At 36.8% G+C, this 11651-nt stretch overlaps 3 protein-coding genes and 1 pseudogene across 7 annotated transcripts in view; all 4 read left to right on the forward strand.

Moving 5' to 3' along the window:
* Positions 1-810: 810 nt before the first annotated feature.
* On the forward strand, positions 811-1479 carry LOC147942290 (secreted RxLR effector protein 161 pseudogene; annotated as a pseudogene).
* Positions 1480-5182: 3703 nt separating this feature from the next.
* Positions 5183-8203, forward strand: LOC104698713 (WAT1-related protein At3g28070). 4 transcript variants are annotated; one of them, XM_087455922.1, is made up of 7 exons: positions 5183-5709; positions 5792-5857; positions 5975-6088; positions 7001-7247; positions 7378-7539; positions 7634-7782; positions 7876-8203. In XM_087455922.1, exons 1-7 carry the CDS (start codon positions 5513-5515, stop codon positions 8009-8011), a joined length of 1071 nt encoding a protein of 356 aa, XP_087312048.1. In that variant the 5' UTR covers positions 5183-5512; the 3' UTR covers positions 8012-8203. The 4 variants fall into 4 exon arrangements, with proteins under 4 accessions (XP_087312048.1, XP_087312049.1, XP_087312051.1 ...); XM_087455923.1 differs by having other exon boundaries at positions 7634-7739; XM_087455925.1 differs by having other exon boundaries at positions 5314-5709; positions 5970-6088; positions 7634-7739.
* A 312-nt stretch (positions 8204-8515) lies between these two features.
* Positions 8516-11651, forward strand: part of LOC104790459 (WAT1-related protein At3g28100) — a 26539-nt gene continuing 23403 nt past the window's right edge. For both annotated transcript variants that reach the window (XM_087455918.1, XM_087455919.1), the window contains exon 1: positions 8516-8683. The gene's annotated coding sequence lies outside the window, so the exon portion shown is untranslated. The remainder of the gene's footprint in view (positions 8684-11651) is intronic.
* LOC109133288 (uncharacterized) overlaps positions 8632-11651 on the forward strand; it is a 3171-nt gene continuing 151 nt past the window's right edge. Inside the window, exon 1 of the mRNA XM_087455917.1 lies at positions 8632-11651. This exon is cut by the window's right edge and continues 151 nt beyond it. Within this exon, the coding sequence (XP_087312043.1) occupies positions 9851-11353 (1503 nt within the window). The 5' untranslated portion in view covers positions 8632-9850 and the 3' untranslated portion in view covers positions 11354-11651.

Consider the following 11651-nt stretch of genomic DNA (forward strand, 5'->3'; position numbering starts at 1 on the left):
GGACACCATTCAATATAAAGCCAGTTTGACATAAGTGGGTATTTGTAAGAAAGAGAAATGAGAATAATGAAATCGTGAGATATAAGGCACGGCTTGTGGCACAAGGATTCTTCCAAAGAACAGGAATAGATTATGAGGAGACTTACTCCCCTGTGATGGATGCAACGACTTTTAGATATCTAATAAGTCTGGCTATAAGAGAAAAACTGGATTTGCGGTTAATGTATGTTGTAACCACATACTTATATGGTCTATTGGATAATGAGATATATATGAGATTACCAGAGGGTATTGAGCTCAAAGATAAGAGCGGTTCTCGAGAACAATACTGGATAAGGCTAAACAAATCCCTTTATGGACTGAAACAAAGTAGGCGTATGCTATACAATAGGTTAAGTGAGTACCTAGCCAAAGAGGGCTATAAGAATGATCTATATTTATAAAGAAGTTTGCAAACAAAGGGTTTTCATAATAGCAGTATATGTGGATGATTTGAATATCCTAGGAACCTCTGGGGAAATCACCCAAACAGTCGAATATCTAAAGAAAGAATTCGAGATGAAAGACCTAGGCAAGACAAGATTCTGTTTGGGATTGCAACTTGAGTACATAAATGATGGAATCCTTGTGCATCAAATGGCATATACTGAAAAGGTACTCAAGAGGTTTAATATGGACCAAGCTCACCCATTGACTAGCCCGATGGTTGTGAGGAGCCTTGATTTGGATAAAGATCCATTTGGTCCGAAGAAGGCCGATGAAGAAGTTCTCGGTCCGGAAGTGCCATATCTCAGTACAATAAGAGCGTTAATGTTCTTGGCTAGCCACACTAGACCGGACATATGTTTTGCCGTGAACCTCTTAGCTAGATTTAGCTCTTGTCCAACCCAAAGGCACTGGGACGGTATTAAACATATACTACGTTACTTACAAGGAACGTTAGATTTGGGTTTATATTATACTAACCATAACAAAGAAGGTTTAGTTGGTTTTGCTGATGCAGGTTATCTATCGGATCCGCACAATGCTAGGTCACAAACCGGCTATGTGTTCACACACGGTGGTACAGCTATTTCGTGGTGTTCTATGAAGCAGACCATTGCAGCTACATCATATAATCATGCCGAAATCTTTGCAATGCATGAAGCCAGCCGTGAATGTGTGTGGTTGAGGTCAATGACTCAGCATATCCGATCAGATTGTGGCATGGCCGACGATAAGGAGCCTACGGTTCTCTATGAAGACAATACGGCCTGCATCGCACAACATAAGGAAGACTACATCAAGGGAGATCGGACGAAGCACATTTTACCCAAGTTCTTCTTCACACACGAGTTACAAAAGGCCAGAGAAGTTCGAGTGGTACAAGTTCAATCATGCGACAACTCATCCAATCTCTTCACCAAATCACTACCGACATCAACGTTCAAGAAGCTCGCGCACCAGATTGGAATGCGGAGGCTTAAGGATTTACAGTGATGCTTAAAACAGGGGGAGAAATGCGTGCTGTTTCTTTTTCCTTCACTATGGTTTTGTCCCAATGGGTTTTCCTGGTAAGGTTTTAATGAGGCAGCACCCCCAAGCGTATTGCGCTGATCCCTTAGCATCGGCACGATTATGTCATCCAAGGGGGAGTGTTGTAAAACACTTGGAGTGGACTTCCATAACCGGTCCATTACATGTCTTGATGTGTAAGGCCCATGGCCGATGGCCCATGGCCGATGGCCGATGGCCCATGGCCTATGGCCCATGGCCTATTTCCTATTTCCTAGTCGGTTTAGGTTTTAGCCTTTGTCACTACTATATATATGTAACCTCTATTTGATTGCTTCAATAATAATAAGAAGAAGAGAACACAACCTTGTCTCTTACTTTTACAACAATACTGAATAAAGAGAGAGGGAAAAAGAGTTGTAACTCCTTTATAATTGCAGTTTTGTAATTGTCTTTGTGTTTTACAATGATCGAATTTGATCGTTTATATAGAAGTAAAAAGGTAAGTTACTATATGTGTATAGTGACGATGGACTCCATACAAAATAATAATAAATGCATAAAGTTATCGCATCTTTATATATATTTTTGGAGACACTTATGAAATAAATTCTGAAGTTCAGCAATATTTTTAATTTATAATATTAAATAAAAATTTAAAAAAAAAAGATTTTGTACGACTGAGATTTCCTAAAATTAAGAGAGTTTGAAGATATTAATACTCTCATTAAAATATCTAACTCCAACATTTTTAGAAACAATTTATCTACGAGATATCTACTTCAATTTTTTTTATCTTTCCTCTAACTAAACGATTTATAGAAACAAACTAAGTTGACAAAACCAATATTTAATGCTAACAATAAAGATATCTGCAAATCACAAACTAACATTTAATTCAGTAAATTTCTCTGCAAAAAAAGAAAAAACAAATATTATTTATCTATAGCTTATTTCTAAATTCTATGTTAAAAATTCCAAAATTAAGAGATATGAAGATATTGTATACTTGATAAGCAAAATTATACAAATGTCTTAGCAATAAATTACAATTTAAAAAAAAAAACTAAAAATCTTAATATTCGCTCCGAAATTTACGCTTCTCCAACTATTTAAAGGCCATATTCGATGTCTTTTGAGTCATCATCTGTCACATTCGTCCAATTTCTTTTTTTTTTTAACGTTTGTTTTTTTTTTGTTTTCTTTTATCTTTTTGTAACTAACATGTATTTGTGTAGGATGAAATAAAACATGAACCAAATACTGAATCGAAAGCACCAAGTGAGTTTTCATCTTGATCTATTCTTTTTCTATTTTATTTTATTTTATTTACTTCTTATATGTTTGAATTTCTAGATTTCTAATTAAATAATTGATCTTATTGTGAGATGTTTCTGTTTTGTTTAGTCTGCATCACTAATATATTTGCTATTCTTTTGTTTGGCAGTTTAATTAAATTATAAGAGATCATTCATACCAGTTTATCCCTCACTTTCGTCCATCTTTTTTTTTTTTTAATGTGTTCTTTTTAACTTACCATGTATGCTATTTGTGTATGATGAAAGAAAGCATTAATCGAATAGCACCAAGTGAGATTTTACCTAAATTGTTTCTTATTATATTTAATTTTTATTTTCTATTTATTTCATACATTTTTGAATTTCAAAATTTGTAATTGAATAGTTGTTGATGTTATGAAGCGTTTATTTATTATAAGATGTACTTGCTATATTTTTTTTTTTTTTTGACAGTTCAATTGTAAGCGACCATTCAAATCAAATAAAAGATTGATACATCACAAAATATTTTTTTAGTTTAGTTCAATGTTCAATTGGGTTTTAGATACATTATAATTGAATAATCTATATTGCCAAGATCACATATACAAGAGGAGAGACTACCTATTGCCCACTATTTTGTCTAAAAAGAAAGAAATCTTTGGAGCATAAGATATTATTGAGTGTTTTTTATTATAAAAAAAACAGTTATTACTCTGTGGAAGGAGACTGTTTTTTTTTTTTTTTAGTGAATTTTTTGAAACTTCAATTTTCAATCTCGATTTATGATGTATATAAAAATTAATTAGTGGAAGTTGAGATCAACATAATATTTTTATATAAATCTTTAATTTGTATATAATGTTATTATTTTTGTCGTGATTTTATATAGCAAATATAAATTATTTTTTTGTAATAAGATTTATAGAGCATCATATTAATCTATATAAAATTATGTTTTTTATGTAAATTATTCTCAGTTATTTCTTATATAAATTAACATCTCTTAAATTATTATTAACGAATTTAAGATAATTTCTATATTTATTATATTCAATAAATTTTATATTGTAAACTAAAAAATAACAAAACATTATATTTCTGGACAGTATACATTTAAAATCAACGGTTTGATATCGTTCCTATCTTATAAAAAAGTAAACATAAAACAAAGTTTCTATATATTTCTGGACTATATAAGGGTAGTACTACATTTAAAAATATTAATAACTTACATATATAGTTAATCTATTGTAAAAATTACAATTTGCTTTTTTTAAAAAAAAAAATAGTCCCACGATGTACTGCGGATAAATATCTAGTACACATTATTTGTTGACATTGTATACATTTTCTTTTTCTGACTTTCACAACAATAACATGTTTGTTCCCTATTTCTATTATTTTGTTTAAAGTATTGAGTTTTCTTTTATTTTATGTTAAGCCAAGTGCTTCTACAAGTTCATCATGAATCTGTGAGAACTAGTTTTTTTGCTTGTCGTTGACAACAACGACATCGACCAGCCATAGCATTTGTTGTTTATTTGCTTGTCAATGCGAGTTGTCATGTTGTTTTATTGTTGCGAGTGATTGATCTTAGATTTTTGTTAAAAATTTGAATTTTTTGAAGTCTTTAAGTTTTCTGTTTATAAATTTTGAGATTTATAATATCTTCACATCAATAACAAAAAATATTTAAAATATATTAAGAATCTACTATGAAATATAAATTTTTTTAAAATTATAATAAAATTTGAAGCGACTTAAATTCTGAGTCAATGGTCGCTACTTTTAGTCGCTTAATGAAACACTTAAACGAGCGTGGTTTCCTGGTCACTGTCGCTAGTGACACCCAAACAAACATGGCCTGAATCTAAACCATAGAAGCTATAAGAAGGCATTCCTCCTCCCCCCCCCCCCCCCCCCCCCCCTCACCCAAATTTTTGATTATGTGATTGATATTACCTTCCTTAGGTTGTGTCAAGACCTTATTATAATTTTTAAGACTGTCAGTTTTGAAGACAATAATTTTTTTGTATGAATTAAAGACAATATTTATCACTGGGTTGTTGTGTATGCCCCAACTTGAGTATTGTCTACTCTTTGTTTCTATTTATGTGTTAACTCAATCATATACCAACTTTATTTTAATACTTCAAAGAACAAACATTTTGTTTCTCCCTTTCAACAATTAGTGTTAACCAAAAGAGGGATACAACAATAAATGATAACAAAGTACAAGGAGAAATAATAGACTTGTTTAGCAGTAAATTCTACCAAATTTGAAACAAGGTTTTAGGTATCTAAACAACTAAACAACTAAACAACTCAAGGTCTAGAAAATAGTGATATAATATATGCTTTGGCACCAAACCATCTTACATCTCTCTTCATGTCCCTAAGGATCCATCGATCTTACTTCACAAATATCCAAACCTTCCTTCCATCAAAGCATCCACATTGCTTTTTAGTTTCCCATCAATAGGGGGATACTACGAGTCTTGATGTGATTAAAGTGGGGGTACCATTTTGCTCATTGAAAGCAAAACCATTCTGTAGAATCCCACTAAAGCTTTCTCCATCGTTGTATGTATCTCTTTGTGGTCCTCTTTATGGTACATTGGTGCGAATAATATTAAAATGAATTTCAAGAAACGACAATTATTGGTCCCACAACACACCAGTGGGATAACGAATTAAAGACTCACATTCCACACCAAACCTTTCTACCATTTCCAATAATGGACGGAACAGTAAGCCTCTGGCGGAGAGAGGCCGTCTTCTTGACGGCAATGCTTGGAGTTGAAACAAGCGTCGTCGGAATAAGTACACTGTTTAAAGTAGCAACTTCAAAGGGACTCAACATTTACCCTTACCTCGGCTATTCTTACCTTCTTGCTTCTCTTCTCCTTCTTCCTTCTCTTTTCTTCACCAAAAGGTTTCTAATCTAAACTTTATTAAGACCATTCATAACCATTCTTTGTATATATTTTATTTCATTTGTTTTCCTTTTTTTACAGGTCAAGATCGCTTCCTCCACTAAGTCTCTCAATACTTTGTAAGATTGGAATTCTGGGATTTCTAGGGTAAATTCCAAATACAACATTCCTTCTTCCAAAATGTATAATATGAAATTTTCATCCACTAAGTGTTGCTAATATATGATTTTTTGTTGAAAAATATACAAAAAAAAAAAAGAACAGTTCGATGTATGTGATTACAGGATACATAGGCATCGAATACAGCAACCCAACATTAGGCTCCGCCATAGCCAATATCACTCCTGCTCTTACCTTCATTCTCGCTGTGATCTTCAGGTTTTTTTTTTTTTTTTCCTAATCATGAAGTTTTGTAGATTTCAGATTAATGCAGATTTATTCTAGCCAGTTTTTTTTAAATATCATTTGACAGATTAATAAATATATTTAATTGGCCCATTTAATATATACTAATACTCTTAGTAATATCCAACGTGCTAGATAGTATTATATAACTTTAATATATATTAGCGATCTCTACATTTAAAAAAATAACATACGTACGTAATAATAGATCATAGATGACAGATCACGTATACGGTATACCTAACATGAATAAAGCTGCAGAAAATAGTTATTTATAAGAAAATGGTTGAAGGTTGAAGGTTGCTTACTGCTTGACTTACTACAAAACGTTTTTAAGTAGTGAGGTTTTTCATTGCCATGTAATTCAATATAAGAAGTTAGGGTTTTTTTTGTGTTAATTTTATATTTTTAAAGATCGGTTCAAATGAACTAATCCAAGGAAAATAATAATCCTTCCAATTGATTCTTTTGAGTAAACAATATTTTGTTGAAAAAAAAAAAAAGTTGAACCAATCCGAGGAAAACCCCTTTAACAAAAAAAAAATGAACCAAATTGAGGAAATACGCTAATAGTTTTTGTTGTATGTGCTTTAGCTGGTAGCGGATTTTTAAGTAGTTAGGCAAATCCATTTTAATTATTCTTAAGTATTTCTATCAATACGTTCATTTTATTCAAGTTCAAATGATATGAAGATAAGCTTGTTACTATCGCACAATATCTTGTGGTCCAAATCTAACAAGGACGTTTGCATGAATGTAATAAATATGTGTTAATTGGTGTTTTTTTTTTTTTTGAGCAAAATTAATTGGTGTTTCTTTTATCATATTCATATCTTTCGGAATGAAACGTAACTAAACACATTCGATGTCAATTTTTGAATAAAGGATGGAAAAGGTATCATTCAAAGAAAGGAGCACTGTAGCCAAAGTGATGGGGACAATCCTTTCATTAACAGGCGCACTTGTAGTGATCTTCTACCACGGTCCACATGTTTTTGTCGCATCTTCTCTGCCGTATGTAAACTTCCGTCTGTTTTCTCCATCGTTGTCATCTTCAAACTCTGATTGGCTCATCGGAGGAGCCCTTTTTACAATACAAGGCATCTTCGTTTCTGTTTCCTTCCTTCTACAGGTACCATTTTTGTTGTTCAGTCGTTAATTAATAACGAGGTATAAAATTATATAGAGAGTTGATATATTAATATATGAAACATCAATTTCATTCCAATATTTATTTATAATTAAAATGATTTTTCTGACAGGCGCATATAATGAGTGAATATCCAGCAGCATTCACAGTCTCCTTTCTGTACACTCTATGTGTTTCATTCGTGACCACGACGATTGGACTAGTAGTCGAAAAGAACAATCCAAGCGTTTGGATCATTCATTTCGATATTACTTTGATAACAATTGTTACTATGGTATGTTATATACATTTTAGATTTTGTTTTCTTACATCAAAATACACCTTTATTTCTTTTCTTTTAACATAGTTTTCTTTATAAAATATTTCAGGCAATAATAACATCAGTATACTATGTGATTCATTCATGGACAGTGCGACACAAAGGACCAGTGTACTTAGCAATATTTAAGCCTTTGTCTATTTTAATAGCAGTGGGTATGGGCTCCATCTTTCTCAACGATTCTCTCTATCTTGGATGGTACATGAATCAATATTGTTTTCATACGTACATGTACATATCTATAAACAAAAAAACATCTACTCATCTTCGATTTTGTGCTTCATTTTGCAGTTTGATTGGAGGGATTTTGATAACGTTAGGTTTTTACGCTGTGATGTGGGGCAAAGCAAACGAAGAAAAGAACCAGTTGTTATCATTTTCAGAGAAAACCCCTCTTCTATTGAACCGCAAGAACGACCAAGTTTAGAAATAAAATAAAAAATAGACTACTATTAGACTATTAGTTAACAAATACCATATTTATAAAATGGTTATAAGTCTTTATGAACCTAGTAGTTGGAAAAGCAAATACTATGTATATTTTAGATTATTTTTTTCCTTGTACTCCAACATTCATAAATAAGTTATTAGTTTAAACGAGTTAACATATTTTACTTAAGTTTGGCTCCTTTTCATCTCTCTATCCATAAAAAAGCCCTTTCCAGAGGAGAGCGGAAGCTCCAGGATGAGTATGCCCTGGATTCCCGGATTCATTCTCGTCCTGATCCACTCCGGAATTTTCGGAATCTACAAAAACATTCTAGGAAAGGGCTCGTAATGATCTTCTCAAAGATCACAAGGTGCTGAAGTGGCAGGATAGGTGGGGGATCCGTAGGTTTTTGTGAAAGGGATGCTCTTACTTATCATGTCTGAAAACAAAAACCGAATTCCTCGATTTCATTCGATTCATCCACATTTCCATTTCTTGTAGAGGAAGGCTAACTGTGCTTGCTGGCTGGGAGCTGTATGAGCGGTAACGTCCACGTACAGTTCCGTGAGAAGGGCGGTGGACAGAAATGGCCTTGTTGTACCTTACTCTCATCTTCAATGGGATCTGCTCTTTTTTTTTGGGAGAGTATGCCAATATGATCTTAATGAGGTGCGGAACTTTGCATCTGACATTCGTTGGGCTTCCCTCTTCAGGAGCTTGCGTCCCGGCCGTTTTTGTGCAATAAACCCCTCCGGCCGAAGACTAGTGGTAGGTGGTCCCGCGTAGCTTTAGGAGAAGGGTAGCCTTGTGTGTAAGCACAGCAATGAACCGCGGCGAACCCTCAGACGACCTATCTAAGATTAGGGGGGGGGGAGATCCTCAGTAGTGGTGACCCTTTCACCTTTTCCCACGGACTGATACATGTACCGAATGCTCATACGGGAAAGTTGACTCCTGGGTCTAGAACCTGGGGGGTTGCTCCGAGAAATCCTTTCTTTCTCGTCCACTCAGGGGGGTGCGGACACACCCACGCGGATTACAGGTGACTGGTTACAAGAATGGCGGGGAAGTGAACAGTAACCGACAACATTCAGGGATGGATGTAGACCCATCGGGCAGGGATACTTATTCCGGTCCTGGGAGAAGTATTGATTACTCGACTAAAAGGAGAGGAACCCCATCGAATGAAAGAAGAGGAGAGGTGGCAACCATTTTCAAGAACCAAAGAGACTGAACAAGGGAAGCCCTATGAGTCACTGAAACGACGGCAGGAGGGCCTTTGATTATAAAAAAGGCGAGCAAAAAACGAGCTTTTCCCCCCTTTACAATATGAAGAAAGAAAGAAGGGTTGAAGTTTAGACCGCTCACAGTAGTTCTACCTATAGAAAAGATCATGAAAGAGGCGATCAGAATGGTACTCGAATCCATTTACGATCCTGAGTTTCCATAACACATCGCATTTCCGCTCGGGTCAAGGCTGCCACTCGGTCCTAAGGCGGATAAAAAAAGAGTGGGGAATCTCTCGCTGGTTTTTAGAATTCGACATCAGGAAGTGTTTTCACACCATCGACCGACATCGACTCATCCAAATTTTGAAGGAAGAGATCGACGATCCCAAGTTCTTTTACTCCATTCAGAAAGTATTTTCCGCCAGACGACTCGTAGGAGTTGAGAGGGGCCCTTACTCCGTCCCACACAATGTACTACTATCGGCCCTACCAGGAAACATCTACCTACACAAGCTCGATCAGGAGATAGGGAGGATCCGACAAAAGTACGAAATTCTGACTGTTCAGAAAGTCAGATCGGTTTTATTAAGGACAGGTCATCGTATTGATGACCAAGAAAACCCTGGAGAAGAAGCAAGCTTCAACACTCCCCAAGACAACAGAGCCATCATTGTGGGGAGCATTAAGAGCATGCAACACAAAGTGGCCTTTCATTCCCTTGTTTCGTCATGGCACACCCCCCCCCCCCACAAGCACCCTCCAGCTCAGGGGGGACCAGAAAAGGCCTTTCATTTTCCCCCCTTCGTCGGCCCTTGCCGTCTTCCTTAACAAGCCCTCGAGCCTTCTTTGCACCGCCTTCCTCATAGAAGTCGTCGGGTTGACCCCGAAGGCCGAATTCTATGGTGGAGAACGCTGTAATAATAATTGGGCCATGAGAGACCTTCTTAAGTATTGCAAAAGAAAGGGCCTGCTGATAGAGCTGGGCGGGGAGGCGATACTAGTTATCAGGTCAGAGAGAGGCCTGGCCCGTAAGCTGGCCCCCTTAAAAACCCATTACTTAATAAGGATTTGTTACGCGCGATATGCCGACGACTTACTATTGGGAACCGTGGGTGCCGTAGAGCTTCTCATAGAAATACAAAAACGTATCGCCCATTTCCTACAATCCGGCCTGAACCTTTGGGTAGGCTCCGCAGGATCAACAACAATAGCTGCACGGAGTACGGTAGAATTCCTTGGTACGATCATTCGGGAAGTCCCTCCGAGGACGACTCCCATACAATTTTTGCGAGAGCTGAAAAAGCGTCTACGGGTAAAGCACCGTATCCATATAACTTCTTGTTACCTACGCTCCGCGATCCATTCAAAGTTTAGGAACCTAGGTGATAGTATCCCGATCAAACAGCTGACAAAGGGGATGAGCAAAACAGGGAGTCTACAGGACGGGGTTCAACTAGCGGAGACTCTTGGAACAGCTGGAGTCAGAAGTCCCCAAGTTAGCGTATTATGGGGGACCTTCAAGCACATCCGGCAAGGATCAAGGGGGATCTCGTTCTTGCATAGCTCAGGTCGGAGCAACGCGTCATCGGACGTTCAACAGGTAGTCTCACGATCGGGCACTCATGCCCGTAAGTTGTCATTGTATACTCCCCCGGGTCGGAAGGCGGCGGTGGAGGGAGGAGGACACTGGGCGGGATCTATCAGCAACGAATTCCCCATAAAGATAGAGGCACCTATAAAAAAGATACTCCGAAGGCTTCGGGATCGAGGTATCATTAGCCAAAGAAGACCCTGTCCAATCCATGTGGCCTGCTTGACGAACATCAGCAACATCATAAATTGGTCCGCGGGCATCGCGATAAGTCCTCTGTCCTACTACAGGCGCCTCGACAACCTTTACCAAGTCCGAACGATTGTCGACCACCAGATTCGCTGGTCTGCAATATTCACCCTAGCCCACAAGCACAAATCCTCGGCGCGGAATATAATCCTCAAGTACTCCAAAGACTCAAATATTGTAAAACAAGAAGGTGGCAAGATCCTTGCAGAGTTCCCCAACAACATAGAGCTTGGGAAGTTCGGACAGGCTTGGCTTCGCTATCGCTTATGACTTGTATTGTAGTCGGCCCGGAATGCCTCGGTAGTCTTTCTAATGCCTTCTTCCTTCATTCATTTTCTTTTAGTTGTGGTAGCTTCCGCGCCAACAAGATACGGACAGCGAAGCCAAAGCAATACTAAACAAGCGAGAAAAGTCCTTGTTATTAGTAAAGCGCTAACGATCAAGAAAAGGCCCCTTACTATAGATAGGCTAACACACCTTTACTAATTATATATAATAAGGTATTTCTCAAAGTCAAGTTTCTCGCTTGTTTCTTTAGAAAGATTGCGGGGGCGCTCATGTTTTTCGG

Source organism: Camelina sativa, chromosome 6, assembly GCF_030686135.1.
Source record: "Camelina sativa cultivar CO46 ecotype springtype chromosome 6, ASM3068613v1".
Classification (NCBI taxonomy): Eukaryota; Viridiplantae; Streptophyta; class Magnoliopsida; order Brassicales; family Brassicaceae; genus Camelina; species Camelina sativa.